This window comes from Buteo buteo, chromosome 2 (assembly GCF_964188355.1).
Source record: "Buteo buteo chromosome 2, bButBut1.hap1.1, whole genome shotgun sequence".
In the NCBI taxonomy this organism is placed as follows: Eukaryota; Metazoa; Chordata; class Aves; order Accipitriformes; family Accipitridae; genus Buteo; species Buteo buteo.
The window spans coordinates 25,494,464-25,513,125 of record NC_134172.1 but is presented as its reverse complement, the minus strand read 5'-3'; the positions used below and the strand labels follow the sequence as shown (position 1 = coordinate 25,513,125).

The window sequence follows — 18,662 nt, the reverse complement described above, 5'->3', positions numbered from 1 at the left end:
AGATAAGGACAGGGAGAGATCACTCACCAATTACCATCATGAGCAAAACAGACTCAGCTTGGGGAAAATTAACTCAATTTATTACAAATCAACCAGAGTAGGGTAATGAGAAATAAAACCAAATCTCAAAACACCTTCCCTCCACCCCTCCTTTCTTCCCGGGCACAACTTCACTCCTGGATTCTCTACCAGCACCCCCCCCAGCAGCACAGGGGGACGGGGAATGGGGTTTACGGTCAGTTCATCACACGTTATTTTCTGCTGCTTCATCGTCCTCCAGGGGAGGACTCATCACACTCTTGCCCTGCTCCAGCATGGGATTCCTCCCACGGGAGACAGTCCCCCCCAAACTTCTCCAACGTGGGTCCTTCCCACGGGCTGCAGTTCTTCACAAACTGCTCCAGCATGGGTCCTTTCCACAGCGTGCAGTCCTTCAGGAGCACACTGCTCCAGTGTGGGTCCCCCACGGGGTCACAAGTCCTGCCAGAAAACCTGCTCCAGTGTGGGCTCCTCTCTCCACAGATCCGCAGGTCCTGCCAGAAGCCTGCTCCAGCACAGGGTTCCCACGGGGTCACAGCCTCCTTCGGGAACCCACCTGCTCTGGCGTGGGGTCCTCCCCGGGCTGCAGGTGGAGATCTGCTCCACCGTGGACCTCCATGGACTGCAGGGGGACAGCCTGCCTCACCAGGGTCTTCACCACGGGCTGCAGGGGAATCTCTGCTCTGGTGCCTGGAGCATCTCCTCCCCCTCCTTCTTTACTGGCCTTGGGGTCTGCAGAGCTGTTTCTCTTACATGTTCTCACTCCTCTCTCCGGCTGCCGTTTCCCTCTCTCCTAACTTTTTTTCTTCTTAAAAATGTTATCACAGAGGCATTACCACTGTCACTGATTGACTCGGCCTTGGCCAGCGGCAGGTCCGTCTTACAGCCTGCTGGCATTGGCTCTTTCTCGAACACAGGGGAAGCTTCCAGCAGCTTCTTACAGAAGCCACCCCTGTAACCCCCCGCTGCTACCAAAACCTTGCCACACAAAGCCAATACAGCACACAGGGACACCACTAAGACCCAGCTACACCACAATTATAACTAAAGGATGACTTGACTTTCATCCAGCTCTTTCCACAGCACCTCAGTAATTGAAAACCATGCTGAACAGCATTCATCCAGCTGTGAAATAAGGTAGGCAACTTGTGATTTCCTGTGGGTTGTCTTCTGTCTTGTGGTTTAACCAGGCACAGGCTTTCCCTGTGAATATGGCTATAATGCCACATGGATCACGTTGTTTTGCTTTCTCCTGTTTAAAATTGCTGTTGCTCTCTAGAGAAATCTGTTTCTAAGGATCTGCTTTTTTCCCCCAGAATGAATTAATGTAATGAGACTTAATTGCATGTTTTGTATTTAGCATTGGCTTTGCCTTATTAAATTTCTTCGGTCATAGCTGGGGCAAGAGAGACGTTGTAGTGCTACAGTCAGCTGGGGTAGGGTAAATAGGAGAGTAGCAAAATGGAACAGCCCAACAAAAGAAGGGTCCTGTTGCGTTCCAGCAGTGAATAACACCACTTGATTTAAGCTATTGGCTTAACGAACAGACAGAAAATATCCCTTGGCTGCTATTTCCCAGGCCTTGTCTAACTTCTGAAAGATTTCTTTTGTTAAAACTGATAAAGATCAGCTAACAACTTAATGCCAAAGTATGGGAGAAGTATTTACCCACACAGCTGCTCTTATTTGGTCCATTTTCTAAACTGTGAGAGGACCAGATTTTCTCTTGGCATTTCATAATCATATGAGTTAACATACTGTTTCAGTTGGACATTGGATATTTTTCTTAATACTGTGTATTTCCTGGATTGTCAGAGCTTCAGCTTTTCTGGTCCCTGCTGCAGACTCGGATTTGCTTCAGAATGCTATACAGCTGTGAAAAGACTGTAGTACTGATATTTCATATATCTCTGTTCTGATTATTTTCAATATAAAGTGCTAATATAATTTGTTCCTTGATTCAACAGAAGTAATTCAAGAATCCTAATGCCAAAACACCTCGCTGTAGCTTTGATCTGTCTTCCTCTCTCCATCGCCTTAATTCAGGCTAATTAAGAAATTGTATCTGTATCTGGTTACTTTCCAGGAGTTTTGTGCAATACCAGTTCTACACCATCGCAGAAAAGGATTCCCTTCTATTCTTCTTTCATAGGCAATATAAATTGCCCATATTTAAAAATAGTAATGTACCATTCCAGCACACATCCTAGAATACTTAACCTGGAATCTTGACTGTAGCAATTACTTATATTTTGCTCCTTTGACGAAGTTAAGATAAGGAGAAGTTAGCATTGGTTACCATGTTACTTAGTTTCACAATATAGACTCCCCTGTATTAAGCAAAGCAGAGAGCTACTGTTTCAGAAAGCAGTAGCATTACAAGTGTTCCAGTGGACACAGCATCCTGCCCAAATCTCCTTGCATGTGGTATGTATCTGGGATGTCGACAATTCAGGAGTTTACAAATGTCTGCCTTTACACACCAGACATTTTCAAAACAACTCTGATTAAATCCTTGTTTAGATTCACAATCATTTCTTTCTAGACAATGGGTGACATTTGTTTACAGCTGGATCATATACCGAATGGGGATTTTCAATTTAAACCTGATGTTGAAATTTCTGGTGTTTTCCTCCATGCCTGTGCCAATGGAAAAGGAAGTCCTGCCTTCTGCTACGTTCTTCCTTCTTATGTTCAGCCACAGTTGTGCACTTATCCAGCAAAAGACACAATACACGTGGTTAGACATAGACAATATTTTCAGGAAATACAATAATCACTTCAAGCCATATAGGAAAATTTAAGAGCTCAGGAAAACAAATTAGTAGCTTTTAGCTATTAGGAACTTGTGTTTACTCCTGCTAGGAAAAAGATGTGACTGCTGGGAATAGAAATAAACCAAAGGAAATGTGTTAAATTTCTATAGCAGGGGATTATCAATAACAAAATGAAATGCAAAACATTGTAAAAATAGCTGTGAGAAAAAAATAATCTCCAGAACCAACCCAGGAAGCATGATCAATTTGAGTTTTCTAATTTACAATAGTATTCAAGCAAATCCAGTTGTAGGCTGCATTATCTATGATAGACCATACAGAAGCTTCTACAGACCCTCATGCCATCTCTGGTGCCCTGCAAAAATAAGGAGGTGTCACCTGAGATATTGTCTTGCAAAAGATGCCTACTGGAGGGCTGCTGTGGAAATCTGGACCCAGAGAACTGACTTGCCCACGCTAGGAAAGCAGGGAGAAGAGCCTGGAATTCTTTTGGGAATGGGGCTGTCCATGAAACAAAGACAGCTATGATGCATAGAAAGAGTCTTAGAAGAAAAGGACAATTTTATAGGGACAGAAATTGTCAAAGGCAACCTTTTGTCTCAAGAAACAGTAATTTACTTCGCTGACTTGAGAGTCAAAATCAAAAGCTGCAGCGTTTTTTGTACTTCAGTAGGCATACACAAGCAGCTCAGAGGCATATTTCATCAAATTATGTTGTTTTCATGTTATCTATCTAATAAGAACTTTTTGAGTTCTTTTCCTGTGTTTTAAACTAAAAGGTCTCTGTGATGTGTTTCAATATTACCATGAGTAGTGAAATGTAGTCCAAGCAAATTCTGTTCTGCCCAGTGTGCAAGATCTACAGGAGCTCTAAGCAGATTAGTGCTGAGAGCCTGAGAGAATTACAGCTCTCAGATGACTTCTCAAGTGAGGCAGACAGGCATCAGCTGCTCAGATTAGTTATTCTCAAGGTTCTCATAACTCCTTGGCTAATTAAGGTGCAGCCACATGGCGTTTGAAAGTGTACATGCAAACTAACAGGAACCGATGTACCATAATGAATGATGAACTCTGTAACCCAGCGGCAGTTGACAAAAGAACTGCTGAAAACCCCACCAGCACCTCGGTATTTGCTAACCTGCAATGCCAGAAACCTCATGTGTTGTGGCTGCCTGTGTGCCACCAACCTTACAGAGCCAGCTCTTTCCAGTTGTTAGGCTGACTCTCCGAATTATTTGCAAGGGAAACATCCTCACCTCTACAGTTGCGGAGGTCAACAGCATTTGGTCAGAGTTGCAGATGGCAAGTCAGATCTGAAGATGTCTGCACCACAAGCCTAAGAAAGGACAGAAAGGTGAATATTTCTTTTGATGACTGGGCTTGTATTCTCAAGGCCTTCTCTGGGAGGTCTATAATTGAATCAAGTAGAATAGTGGCCATAGAAGGCAGCCAAATTTGTGCAGTCTGATTTATCTACAGCTGTACTGTAAAAAAAAAATGCCCTCCCACTGAGCCTATTTTGTGAGAATGAAATTCCTTGTCAGCTGCTTCCTGAGGTGATACTTTTGCTAGGAAATTCAACCTGTCTATAGAATACCTTAGCACAGCAGTAGAAAGAACCTGATCATTTTATTGTTGCTGACTTGATTAAAGAGTCAGAACAGTGCAATAATAGTCATCCATGAAGCTGAGTGTTCAAACGGAGATAACATTAAACCATTCGGATCTAACCTATAAGCTAATGCAAATATCTTAATATCTGGCATTATTAATCTATTTAAAAATTAGCTCTTTTCCTTACTAATATCATTATCAGTTGAGATTTCTTAATACATAGTTTAAAGCAGTGTAATCTTCAAGTTCAATAAAAAAAAAAAGTCAATGCTTTTTTCCACTTCATTACCTTTTTTCCTTTTCAAACCTTCTTTTTCTAAGTGAATTAGGATGAAATGAAAGAAAAGCGAACAAACTTTGAAATGTTTTGAAACATGATTTTTTGCCTTGCTAATAAATGTTCAATGTTTTTCTCGAAATGCAGCATTTTTCAACAACTTCTACAATTAATAAACACAACCTACATTAAAAAAATGTTCATATTAACACAGTCTTTCCTATGTAAACTGCTCATTGAGTGAGAAAACAAGGTCTCCAAGTAAGTCTTCATGAAGAATCAACCTAAGGCTGCCATCTTGCCCTTCCGCTTCCACTCCCATATTCCCGCTGCCTCCTTTGTGTTGGCAGTAGAGCTCGTGACCAGGAGGCAGACCAGATTAGCTGCCTGGGAAGATGAAAACTGAATAAGCAGAGAAGAAGATAAATAGCAAAAGGAGCAAGAAGATGGGATTTCATCTTCTGGTAGCAGACAATACTTACATCTGCTTAAGCCCATCAAAAAATCACATGCTGAAGCCTTTTGAATAGTACATCAGAAAGTGTCTGCAGTAAGTTACGATACATCCAAGACCTTTTTTAGGAAACAACTTATTTTTGACATAACTGCTAGTATTTATTTAAAGTCCAATGTGAATTTGTAAATGAATGTTTATGAATATGTTGTGGCTTTGGGAAGAAAACTAGTGCAGTATCAATGGTTACAGACCCTCTAACTGATGGAAGTGCTGCAATACAGGGTAGTGAGGCTACAGAGAGACTGGAGAGTGCCAAGCTTTGGTGTTAAAATGCCACCCTCGGCAGTGGTGGCGACACAGAAGCTTCTGGCATGGCACAGCACGAGGAAGTGGTGCTCAGCACTTGGGTCAACACCTGTGGTTCCCAAGGACAGATACTGCTTGGGCAGTACTCATACACTGTGTTTTCAAAGTTTGCTTATCATATTCTGGCAGTCTTTGGTGCCAAGTGAAGCTTATTCAAATACTTAGAGCTTTAATTACATTTTTCTCTTTGTTAGAACAGAAACTAGGACAACCCTGCTCTTGAAGTCCACCTTTCTGGTTTCTCTCCTCAAAACAGCCCTAAACACTCATACCTTCCAGCTCACCACAATTTCTACTCCAAACTGACTGTTGGGACACAGATAAAAAGCAGTTTTGAAATCAGAAACTACCCTCTTACCCTTTGATGACGCCTCTGTGTGTGCAGCTTCATGAATGCTGATGCAGCAGTGGAACAAAAAATGTACAAAAAAGCTTATGCTGCTTCTAAGGTGTGTTCTCTGCCTGCTCAGTAGATACACAAAGGGATAAGTAACATTACATACCTGCTGAACCACGTATGCAAACTCAATTCCTGTAAAATAAAACAGGGGAAAATCTGCCAATAGATTTGTTTTCAATGAGCACAAATATGTGAGGTAGTTTTTTAGGAATTTTAGTATGAAAAAAATGAGGGACTCCCATGTTTTGGGAGAAATAGAGTTCTCTGCATCCCAGTATTTATGTTGACAGCCAACTATCCCCTAGGTTTATACCAGCTCTCGGAGACACAAGGCCTGTCTGAAAGTGACAGCAAAGGAGGAAATGAACCCACAGAAGCAGAGAATATAAAATCATTTTTCCACCCCCTCAAGCAAGTTGTAGTACTGGCAACAACTGCTTTAAACTGTGCATACTCCATGAGAATTATTCTCATATAAACGTTACTTCCCCACCCCAATCAGATAAAAACCCAACTTACTAGAATGCCAGTTTAGAATTCTAGAAATCTACAGAGGAATTACCAACAAGTCTTATTATATTCTGCATAAATAATCCAGGTTGTTTTGTGAACTTGCACTATGGCATCAGCATTTCTAACGCTCAAAGGGTTTGTGTTTTGCCCCATAACAATGGGGAAATGCTTGTTACTGAGTCACCATAACGCTGCTGAGCTGTAGTTGCCAGGAGCAGCACACAACAGAAACGACGCATCACTAACCGTTACTGTCGTTCCGGACTGTCACAAGTCCCTGGGATGCCTGCACGACTTTCACACGTAAGGTAGTAACATATTCTCCAGCTGACAGCACAGCTGGCACAGTCGAGGGGAGGACAGGATGGCTAATGCCACCACCATCTTTCTTGTGTGACATGAACACAATGCAAATCTTACCAGTCTAGGAAAAGACTAATCCAGCACAGAACTTTTCAGCTGGGTTAGCAAGTTGCACTGGTTAAGCAATGGCTGAGCAAGCAGCAGAACTGACACAGGGAAGGGATAGGGCTTGGGTGCAGAGTTAGGACTGCGCTCTTTTCCCTGTCACACTGACACTTTGGCTCTGCTGTGGGGCTGAACCAGATCCTGGCCCCCAGCCTGCATCCTGGCCACAGGCAGGGAAAGGAAATCCTCTAGATTAAAGGAAATCACTCTCCTTCTTTTAAAGGCAAAAGGAACCCTAGAACTTCTTAGGGCTAGCTTACAATAAAAATAAAGGGAAGTTATAAATAACAGTCAAGCTTTCAGAAGGTGGCAAAAAGATTGGTTTGGGTTTTTAGGGGCTGGTTTGTCTTGTTTCTTTGTGGGTTTTTGATTTGTTTAAAGCAGGAGTCCTATAAAATTAGGGAATTAAAATGCAGTATACACAACATTTTAAGCCTGTTAAAGCATCTGAAACAGTCTGGCAATCAATATCAAAACAGGTAAAGTCTTAAATATTCCAGCAGTTACTGTTTTCCACAAAATTAATCAAAATAAACTGCATCTGTATGAGAATGTTTTATTAAAAATACATATCTTCTGTTTCACATAAAAAGAAGCAACACTGTAAACAAACACAACTTGAGAAGTTGGACAAGAATTACTTCAAAAAAATACAGATTCCTGTAATCCCAGAGCACCCAACCTTTGACTGCATGAGCCACAAGTTAAAATCTTCCTTTGTTCAAGACCCAGAGTGCCTGTCCTGTACACAGCAAAGTGGCCAGGAAGGAGCAACTGGTCAGAGGCAGGGGTGCTAATTGCTTCACAGCGGCTGTTCCCTGGCAGAGGTACATGCAGGATACACGCGTTCTTCTCCTCAGATCCAGGGAGGCTTGTCAATCCCCAGCCCTGCTGCTGTGCACAATGGTAACCTTAGCAAGAGAAATGCTGGAGCGGCACTCGGCTCAAGTGTCACAGGTTGGCCACCTCTTTGTGTAAAGGAGAAATACAGCACAGCACTTTCAGGTAATTTAACTTCAGATCCAGCAGAAACTCACATTAACAGCACTGTTGAAAGAAACCCAGCCGTGCTTCAGTGATATAACACGATGCAACAGTCTTTTCCATAAAGATGACCTTAACTGAAATCTACGCTGGAATCCACTAACTTTTGGATCCCCACTTTTTGTAACTCAGATCCATCTCAGACTTTTGGAAAGACACAATTTTCAAAGCAACCAGTTATCAGTTTAGGCAGCAGCAAATACTGATTGAAAGTTTAGTGCATAAAAATCAAAGTCAGAATACAAAAGAGCTGTCAGAGACATCTGCTATTTGAAGTGCACAGAAAAAAACACTGGCTGCATTTACTCTTGTAGAAAACATCAGTTTGCCAGGCTGCCTTTCTTGCTCTGGAGATGCTGAAGATTCCGCTCCTTTTAAAGTCACCAAGAGATGTATTCATCATCCCTCCAAAATGATCAACATGCTTTGTAAATTCAGGCTCAAAAAGCATGCCAGACACTGACTGTAAATTAACATTTACTGGCCAACTCATAACTTGTGCAAGGCACGAAGAAGAAAAGACACTGGAATGATGAGGAAGCAAGCTGATGCGAAATCACAAACCAGTGGTCCCTGTGCTTTGACCTGACAAAGCATCTAAGGATATGGGCAGCTGAAACAACAACAGTATCTAAGGTTGGGCAAGCAGAATAACTGTAAAGCGAAGTTCAGTTTTGAAGAAAAAAAAAGGTAGCTTGCATGTCATTATACATGTTCTAATCCCATACAAGTCATGATCTGATTAAAAGGAAAAAAAACCAACCAAAACAAAACTTCATCCAACATCATACCTTGCAAACCTAAGAGGGTGTTAAATTCATGTAACTTTAGAGACCTATGTCCTTAAGTATTCTTCATCATCTACAGTGTTAATTCCTTAGACTGCAATTTAATCAGGCACTCTGAAAGGCCTGTCAGTTTACTGACTATGCTGGGAATTTATGACAGAGATCAGCTTCCTCACTCAGTGCACTTAATTCCGAGGTCTACCAGTTAAAACACAATGATTCCTCTTAATATACTGTTACCACACAGATTGTAACAGAACAAGATTTGCCCAGCACAGCATTTGTTCCTATTTCTAATGCATGGAAAAAGAAACAAACTGACTTTCAGGACCTTGGATGAGTTTGCAGAACTGGAATTGAAGAACTCTATTTGATTTTTTAGCAAAGCAAACTTGTTCTGGGATTAATGAAATACAAATATCCACTAAGCTCCAGAATGCCACCAGTCAAAATAACTTTCCTTACTGGAATGACATCGTAAACACAAGATCTCAATTTGCCAAAATCTGAGCAAATCAAATTCTTGCCTTAATTGTAACACTGTTCAACTCACTGTCATCAAATTTCCAAGTACTTTCAAAGCCCATACTGAAAAGCTTTGATCCTTAGGGCTGACCTGCTCTGCATTTTAGAAGGAAAAAAAATTATTTAAAGACATCCCAGGTTGGGAATTTATAATCCCTCCTCATCCTTGTAGAGCTACAAGGTGAAGCTCACAAGTTACTTAAAACCTCATCTTACAGAAAATAGGAATGGTAAACTTTCTCCAGTTGTGAGGTGGCAGCATAGGAAATAACTGGATTTTAAAATAGCTCAACTTGAAAGGTGTTGAAGAACAAGACTGAAAAGGTTAAGTCTTAATCAGTAATTAAATAAGCTACAGCATGAAAAGTCCAACAACCATAAAGGTCAACTCTGAGAAATACACAAGCTCATTGTTACTTGTATATACATTTAAAAAAAAAAAAAAGACAATCTAGATTTAAAAATCTCTCCCCAGGGTTATAATCCCCTTCCTAGAGAGATGTTGTTATAGCCTGTGTACAGTGTTCCAAAAGAATGTTTTATAGCCTTCAGAATTCTTCATGGTTTTCCTAATCCATTTTGCAGTGACATTTCTCTCCAGAATTGAGTAACACTTTAAAGGCTACTTGAAAAATCCATCTTTAAGATGGCCTTCAAATAAAATATTCAAGCTTCTAAACAGAATTTTTAAATACAAGTGGTTTTTGTTTTAATCACAAAATAGATCTAGTGAATTTGGTAACTTATTAAAAAACAGACTAGAAATAAAATTCACAAAGAAGTTTCTAGCCTCCAGTAATTCACAAAATGCTATTACAGTACAGAAGAATGTTATTAGTTAAGCCAGTTTTATTTCTTCTGATAGCTACTTTGAAAATAAAGGGTAATTTGACACTAATTCTATTACAGAAGTTCATAAGCAGCTAGCTTTTTGTGCGTGCAGTAGTAAATAAAGAACAGTGCTACAGAACTGAATTAGTCTGCCAAATACCCTTTTCAGACATCACATCGTGAAATATGTGTGTCTAGATGAACAAGAAACTCAGTGAACCCCCTGCATGCCATTCCACTGCCTGCATTTGGATAATGCATGGGTGCAAGGGTCCACCTATGTAGCTCTTACAATGGGATCAGAATCTAATAATAGCTTATCAAATAGCAAAGAGGTTCAAACCTACTTTGATCTCAGTAAGCAGAAGGATGAACGGATACTATTGTTAGTGTACTGTCCCAACATTAGCAGCAATTTTGTCTGTAGTGAGCTCAGAGTTAAAAAAGAAAAAAATTTGGTCAGGAAGTAACATATGAGAACAGCAACAGACTTGCTGAACTCAGGTCTCCATTGCTTTGCACCTTGGGAAAGTTGACCTTACAAATGATAATGCTCAGTGCAAGGCAGCAGAGAGAATCAAGCCTGTAATTTTCCTGGTTTGAACGAGCACAAGAACTTGGCTTCCAAGACTTTGTCTTCTTAAGATGCATGTGTCACAACAGGAATGTCAATTTCTATGGCAGAGAGGCGAGACCGTGCAGAATACGGCTGAGAGGCATAGCTGTGCATGCTAGGGGCATGGGAATAGAGGGGCTGCCAGAAAGGAGAAGGTAGGCTTTTACATGCGCAGTACCACAGGAACAGCAGAATGGAAGTGAAAAACAGACCACCAGCGCTGGCAATGGCAATAAACACAGAGATGTCAAAGCTAAAGACAGGCTCGTATTTTCTGTTCAGATAATTGTTATAAAAAATGACCCAGATGGATGGAGTGAGACAAATGGCACACGCAAGGAGGAACAAGAGGCCAGCCACGAGATGGCAGCCCGCACTGTTTACAAGGCATTTGGCCAATTTGATGTTTGGCACACTGGATACAAAGGCTGTGTTACACATGCCAATCAAGCAGAGAAACAGAGCTGAGACAGCAGTAAACATACTCAGTGGAAGGGCAAACTGAAGAACACGCAAATCCAGTTGATCGACAGCGGTGTACCACTGTGGGTCATATATCACACAGTCTCTGCTCCCATCAAAGCGAGCGCACTTAATCCAGAGTCCAGTGTAAACGGTCACATTCCTCTCATTCTTGTTGAATGTGTACAGTCTCATTTGCCTCCAGTTTGGAAGCAGAACTGCTGCAAGGAGTCCAGCTACTGAGGCTGTTCCACTGAGGAAGGCCAGTACAGTTGCTGCATGAACATCCCGGCAGCCCATGCTTACCCACAGAAGTTGTTTCCTGCAATTAAAAAGAAAAAAAAATAAATTAAAAATCGATAGGTGCAAGTTTATGGACACAGGACTGACTACAGTTGACTTCTGTCAGGTTAATAAACTTGTGTGGTAGGCAGTAACTCTCTGGCACCATCTTTGCCTTAGACTCTTATGTGGAGGTAACACCACCAAGTTCACGCTTTAATGAAACCTCAGATTATTTCACAGACTGTTATGATTGCTTAGCTGACAGACTACTAAATTCACTGTGTTCAAAATCAAAAAGGAGCACTTTAACATTGGATTCTACACAGCCTTTCAGCTTGTGTCACTGCATGGACTGTTAGAGTCTGGGTCGAGAAGGTGAATCATTGAGTAAGTGTGATTTAAGAAGTTCACCTCTACCTCAACTGGCAGCTCCCTCTCTTTAGCCCAGATGTAACATCAGAGTGCGCGGTCAGTCCTACCACACTGCTGTGTGAGTAAAAGGGAATTGCTTAAAACCATCATCACTAGACGGGACAAGGAATGCATATGTAGGCAGTTATACACATTTCACATAGGCCAAATTGTTGGTGAGAGCCGCAAGCTAGTAGAGAAGGCTCTGTTGAGTAATTTACTATGATTTTTTCAAAAGCAATTAACAATTCTTCCACACTACTTCTGCCCTTCAAAACCAGCTGTCCAAGCACATGAACAATTCCAGAAAGCAGACGGCTTTTCAGCTTTCACATTTTCCTCTTCAGATGAAGTGTTAAAGAATACTGCTTCCTTTTCAGTATAACCACTGTCTTCGTACCTAGTAGAGCCTCTTGCCGGCAGAGATCCTAGGAAACAGTCTCAATGATGGGTCTTTTATAAAGAAATTGATTAAAAAAAAAAAAAAAAAAAAGAGACTTAATTTGAGTAATCCCGTCTCTGGGTGCTTGAGATACTTTAAAGAGGCTTAATACATAATAGGCACTAAGCATCCACACCAGAGCACACTTGAAGCAGGACACTAAAAATTATAGTACCTAAAAATGAGCAGAAACTGTGAAAAATCTGAGAGCTACTAAGTCATAAACTCCTACTGAAATTTCTTCCAAATCATTATACTGCATTGCGCTGATTTGTCTGAAGTCACAAAACAATTCTTTAGGTACCAGAAGTTCTACCTAATGCATATACAAATAACTGAATATCTGTATCTCAGTAAGGTTACAGACATGGTTGCAACCAAAGAGGAAATGGGATTTGATCCCTTACTATCCTTCCACATCTGCAAACACCATATGCCCAGGGAACTTTTCAGATAAGCAATTTCCATGTATACTGGAAGCAGACTACAAGCATTATCAGGCTATACAGCCAGTCAGCATTTTATTGATTTATGGACAAACAAAGAAAGCCCAATTTGTTTCGTAAGAAAGCATTAGGCATCTATTTACTTTTTACACCATCTAACCCTGAAGGATTGCAATGGTATGTGGGAAACAATTAACTGTTGATCATACTCTTTTAAAGAAGCACTGCTGAGAAGAAATAATGACAACCACATTTAAGCTAAAAATGCACCTCATTCATCGAAAAGATGGCATTATATTTTTGTTAAGAATAGATGAGCGTGGGCAAGCTACTGTTCTCATGGCAGTAACCTTTTCAGATAGTAGATCATTGACAGGATACCTCCCAGGTAGGGGGACCCGAGACTTATTTCCATCATAATTGATTTAATATTACGCTTAACCTCAGCATCAGTACGGTCAATGCAACCAACCTGCAAGGAAATGGAACTATAACAAATGAGCTTGAGAGGTAAATCTAATATAGCATCAAATTTTGTTCTCCTCAAGCTTGATACTTCTGCTCTTCCATAAAGAGCTTGCCTTTGCCTGGATAAAACTTCCATGCAGGCAGAGCATACTCTGAGACAGAGGTCTACCAGGAGCAGCTGGAATAAGCACAAGACGGATGGTTTTCAGAAACCCACTGCCTCTGCAAATTCATGGGGAGGTATTTTCTTTCCTTCTACATTATCAAAATATAGTTATGGCAAGGACTACGCAGCCAGGACTTAAGACAGCATGGGGGAATTTGTATTTTTCTATTACCTCTGCTGTATCAGTTACATAGACAGAAGACTTTAGTCTCTAGTTCATCCTAGCTGCCAGGTATGTTTAGGCCACCCTGCATAGCTTGTTTTTGCTAGCCATTCCTGGCAGAAGCACCAAGGGTGGGGTTTCTTTGTTATTTTTTGGAGGGTTGTTTGTTCGGTTTGGGGTTGTTTGGGGTTTTTTTTCCATTGTTGTTGGTATTTGAGTTTTGGATGTTTTTTTGAAAGGGAAAAGGGAAAAGGGAAAAGGGAAAAGGGAAAAGGGAAAAGGGAAAAGGGAAAAGGGAAAAGGGAAAAGGGAAAAGGGAAAAGGGAAAAGGGAAAAGGGAAAAGGGAAAAGGGAAAAGGGAAAAGGGAAAAGGGAAAAGGGAAAAGGGAAAAGGGAAAAGGGAAAAGGGAAAAGGGAAAAGGGAAAAGGGAAAAGGGAAAAGGGTCCTTAGTTGTTCTCTTGGGGTAGGAAGGGAAAGACAAAGAAAATAGCTTATTTTGCCATTAGAGGGTGACAAGGAAAAGTGAATTTATAGGTAAGATATCCATGATCCCCCCTATCAGGGGAAACTTGTCCCATCTTGCAAATACTGCTAGCTTTATAGCTGTAATTACAGCTTCAGTTACAAATCCCTGATTAAGACAGCAACAAAATAGATGTTGTCTTAATTAAGATGGGTCCATTGTACTCACCAGCAGTGTGTTCAAATCAAGAGAAACTGTAGCAGCTTTTAGAGTAGGAAAAAAGGTGTTACTGGATCTAGGAAACAGAACAAGGAAAGAGTCAACATCACATTTGTTTCATGCAATTCCAGGAACAGTGTTTACATTGTAATTTAGAAATAAGGAATCTCAGATATGTTTACATCAGGCCAACTCCATCACCCTTCTACAATTTCCTCTTATTTAAAAAACAAAACTCAAACTGCTTTTTTTCTTCCCCCAGGATTTTTCCCTCTATCTACTCATCTCTGTCTTCATGCAAGAGACAAAAAACTCCCTTCTTATAGGTGTTCCAAGACATGGAGACGTTCACATCCTGAATTTTGTCTTTCTAGCAAAAAAAAAAAATCTATATAAAGCCATATAAAATTATTACTTCAGATGTTAGGTTCCAGGCTGCGCTTATACAGCTGGGACGAAAGGGTGCAATGATTTTGTTTTTGATGTCAGAAAACAATAGAGACTCTAAACTGTTTATATACTTGTTCTCTATTCCTTCCTGGTTTCTACACAAAGGTTTGAAGGAAAAGGGAGAAAGGCAGAAAGTACTGGTGATGCATTTTCAATGGCTGTCCAGCTTTTCCAGAGGAAGAGAAAGGATCCTCTTGTGGATTCTCTTTACACCCATATCTGGGATCCACACCACTGGGTCCCAAGAGCAACTCTGCAGGTCATAATAGGAAAATCGCTTTTCTACTGGACAGTCAGACCTACAAGCATATCATTATGTGATTGTAAGAGCTAAAGGTGAGTTTGCTGTACTAACACATACAAGGACATAGAGTTTATTCTAAGTGACCTATATCAAAACCTGAAATATTGTAACATTTATATATGTGTAGTCTCCTGGGGTGCAACATCAAAGAAATTCTTCTATCAAACCATCTAGGCAAGAGAGAGACCTTACAGCACGCACTCACGCAACCCAAGTTTTTCACTAAATGAGAAAATTAATTTCCAAGTCTGGAGTCCTCCAATATGAATACTATTGCATACATGACACGGAAATGCAGACACAATGAAATCAAGCATCCCACTGGCTTTCCACTGCCAGGTTAATCAACCAAGGCCGCTATGAGTAAATGTGACAATTTGGGCAAACTAACTATGCAGGGCTGCAGAGGTCAGCATCAATACCTTCAATTGCATTTGGAGAAGGAGCAGTTGGTTTTGGTTTTTTTTTTTTTTTAGTTTGGATCTCAAAAAAAAAAGTATTATTGCACAGCTTGGAGCAGCTGTTCTTATTCGCTAATATTTCTGAGCAATTTTCAAGCTTTTTGTGCATTTAGCAGCAACTGAAGCCAAGATAAACATACAGATCTCCCTCTGCAGGTTCACACCCCAAAATACCAGCCAGTGCTCAGTAACAACCATCGTTAAGTAGAAAATTAGTACTGGCAAACAAACCTGTCATAAAGGGAGCTGTGCCCAGCCCAGGAGTCCCTCCCATTAAATGATGAAAACCTGTGGCCACCAGCTGTTATAATAAACAGATACAGAGCAGGTATGGAATATTCTACAATATCCAACTCAGAAAGCCCTCCATTTCTGCAGACATGGAGTTTCTTTCCTCTTCCTCTATCCATTTAGTCCATCTCATTTTATTCTCTATCACTGGTGGTGTTGAACAACTAGAGATCTCAGCCACTTCTGAACTAGCTGTCCAAGGGAAAAAAAGCACACTTTGGCCAGGATAGGTGAAACCATGTCTCATCTTAGATTCTAGACCCGAGCTTCTTACATCCAAAGGATTTTACAGCTGTCATACTCAAGGGTCTTGTATCTGACCCACAGAAGTTACCAGTCCTAATACCACTTCAGGGACAGAATTTACCACAGTTCCTATTCTAAGATCCACAGTGCTGTAACAAGAGATGCTGGCTGAAGCTGATTAAAAACTGGTAAACCATTAACTGCCCACAAGCTAAAAAAATGAAGGAAAAAAAAGAAAAAGAGACATTTACTAGAGACGTAATTCAGCGATGAGTAAAGCCAGCTCTGTTCCCTTGCATGGCCTTGAGAAGACCGCGGTCTGGGAACCACGGCTGTTCTGTAAAGCCCTGCAGGAGGGAGGTCACCTTAAGTACAATTTATAAACAAATGCACTCCCTAACGATCCACAACAGTATTGCCACTTAAAAAATCACGAGTTTTGGATAACTGACCACCGGAAACTGGAGATCAACAGCTATCCCGTTTCAAGATAAGTGGAAGTAACTGATACAGAATCAGTCCCACCAGTCATTTTTTTTCTTCTAGAAATCAATCCCTCAGGTCCAAGTTCCACAAAACTCCCTATTAAAATCAAACCCAGGCGCGGGCCACCGTCTTACCGACCGGTGTGGAAAAACCAGGAGGCGCACGGCGGCGGCGGCGAACAAGCGCTCCCCCGCGGAGCCGGGCAGCCGCCGTGCGGGCCCCGCCGCCCGCCCAGCACCGCCCGCACCCGCTCACCGCGGCTGCGCTCCCAACCGAACCGCACCGAACCCGCCGCGCCGCGAAGCCAGACTTGCGGGGGAGCGGGGCTAAACCGGCAAGGCCCGCAGAAATCACCCGCGCGGCCCCCGCTCGGAGCCGCCTCGGCGGCAGCCCCTCACGGCCAGGCGGCCGCGGGCGGGTCCCCTCGGGCGCCGCCGGGACGGAGCCGGAGCCGGAGCCGGGACCGGGACCGGGACCGCGTCCGCCCCCACAGCCGCTCTCGCCGCCCACCTTCCCGTCAGGGCGCGGGGGCAGGCAGGAGAGGCACCATCGCCGCCGCGCTCCCCGACCTCCGTCCGCCGGAGCCGCTTCTCTCCTCCCCGGCGCTGGGGAGGCCGCGGGACGCCCGCCCGGAGGGTTGTGGGGCTGTAGTCCAGCGCCGCCGCAGTGTCGGCGCCGAGCCCCGGCGCGCACTACAACTCCCAGCGGCCCCCGCGGCGGGCCCCGGCCGGGCGGCGCGGGGCCGGGCGGCCGCTGCCGGAGCGCGGCCTCGGCGCCCTCGCCGCGGGGGCGAGGCGGCCGCTCGGTCCCGCCCGTGTTCAGGGGGGACTGCGATTGGCGCGCGGCCCCCCGGCCGCAACACCCGGCGCTTTAAAAGACGGGCCTCCAACGCGTCAGCGCAGTCGGAGGCGCTGGCGCCGTTACTGCCGCCGGCGCTTCGTGAGGCCGCGAGCAAAGCTCACCCGTTATAACCCTCGGCGGGTCTGGGGAGCCGCGTAGCTGCGGGCCCCGAAGGACCCACGCAGCCGCTCGCTCTGGCGGGCCTCGGCAGGGTCCGTTTCCCCGCGCTCCATACTGCTGCGTGCAGGTGCAGCTGCGCTTGGCACAGGCCCTGCGGCCCCGGCCGCGGCCCCTGCTGCTGCCCGGGGACAGCTGGCCGAATCGGTCCAGAATCGGGCCCCAGGCCCCGTCAGGTCAGCAGTAAAAACCGGGCGTTTGGTCTTCCCAAAGCAGCCGTTCACTGCGAGAGCAGTTGGGTATTGGTCCGGTTGGTGGCGAGTGATTGCTTTTGCATCTGTCTGTCTGTTTTTCCTCCTTCTTTTCCTCCACCTATTAAACCTTAACCTGCAAGTTACCTGGCGTTTTCTCCTTGGGTTCTTCCCTGTCCTGGTGCTTAGCTGCTGGCCTGGGTCAACCCCACAAGAAGTGCAAAGGCCAGCGCTAGTCCTGCAAGCTACAGTTCTTAAGACTGGCTCAGTGTTGCACTTGACGCATTATCTGTTCATTGCTGAAGTTTCTGTAACTCTCCATACACAGCTGAAATAAAGGCAAGCTGGGTCTTGTTTCAAACTCCTCCCCACCCCCCCCATGTGAAATTAAGACCAGTGTTCAAGAAGTCTAACAACAACAAAAAAATGTTATTTTCAACAATGAGATAAATGGAGTCTCAAAAACTGTTGGCAGCCCATATTTAGCTTTGGTAAAAACGTTAGCCCCAAACACTATAAAATAAGAAGAAAACCAAAATGAGAACCAATACTGATGACAAAAGAACTGCATTATGAGAAATCACATTTCTTCCCAGTGACTGCTTTAACAAAATTTAGAGAAGCAGGGTTTGGTAAGTATACTTACAAAACAAAACAAGATCAAGCTGAGAAGCCGTTGATGTATTCAGCCTTATTTTGCTTTGCAATCATAGAATCATTTAGGTTGGAAAAGACCTTCAAGATCATCGAGTCCAACCATCAACCATGCCCACTAAACCATGTCCTGAAGTATCCCATCTACTCGCTTTTTGAATGCCTCCAGGGATGGTGACTCAACCACTTCCCTGGGCAGCCTGTTCCAATACCTGACAATCCTTTCAGTAAAGAAATTTTTCCTAATATCCAACCTAAACCTCCCCTCCTGCAACGTGAGGCCATTTCCTCTTGTCCTATCTCCAGCCACCTGACAGAAGA

General features: G+C 43.2%; 1 protein-coding gene across 5 annotated transcripts; it reads right to left on the bottom strand.

The window, feature by feature from the left end:
- Positions 1-7,451: 7,451 nt before the first annotated feature.
- Positions 7,452-17,124, bottom strand: CLDN12 (claudin 12). Of its 5 annotated transcripts, XM_075048904.1 has the most exons (4): positions 16,990-17,124; positions 14,251-14,317; positions 12,274-12,326; positions 7,452-11,499 (listed from the first exon to the last, which is right to left on the bottom strand). In XM_075048904.1, the coding sequence occupies exon 4, from the start codon at positions 11,475-11,477 to the stop codon at positions 10,740-10,742; it is 738 nt and encodes a 245-aa protein (XP_074905005.1). In that variant the 5' UTR covers positions 11,478-11,499; positions 12,274-12,326; positions 14,251-14,317; positions 16,990-17,124; the 3' UTR covers positions 7,452-10,739. The 5 variants fall into 5 exon arrangements, with proteins under 5 accessions (XP_074905005.1, XP_074904999.1, XP_074905032.1 ...); XM_075048898.1 differs by lacking the exon at positions 12,274-12,326; XM_075048931.1 differs by lacking the exons at positions 12,274-12,326; positions 16,990-17,124 and adding an exon at positions 16,446-16,948.
- Between the last annotated feature and the right edge of the window lie 1,538 nt (positions 17,125-18,662).

What these genes read in the sequence shown, in the direction of transcription:
- CLDN12 (XM_075048904.1), bottom strand. Translation starts at nt 11,477, where the DNA reads ATGGGCTGCCGGGATGTTCATGCAGCAACTGTACTGGCCTTCCTCAGT.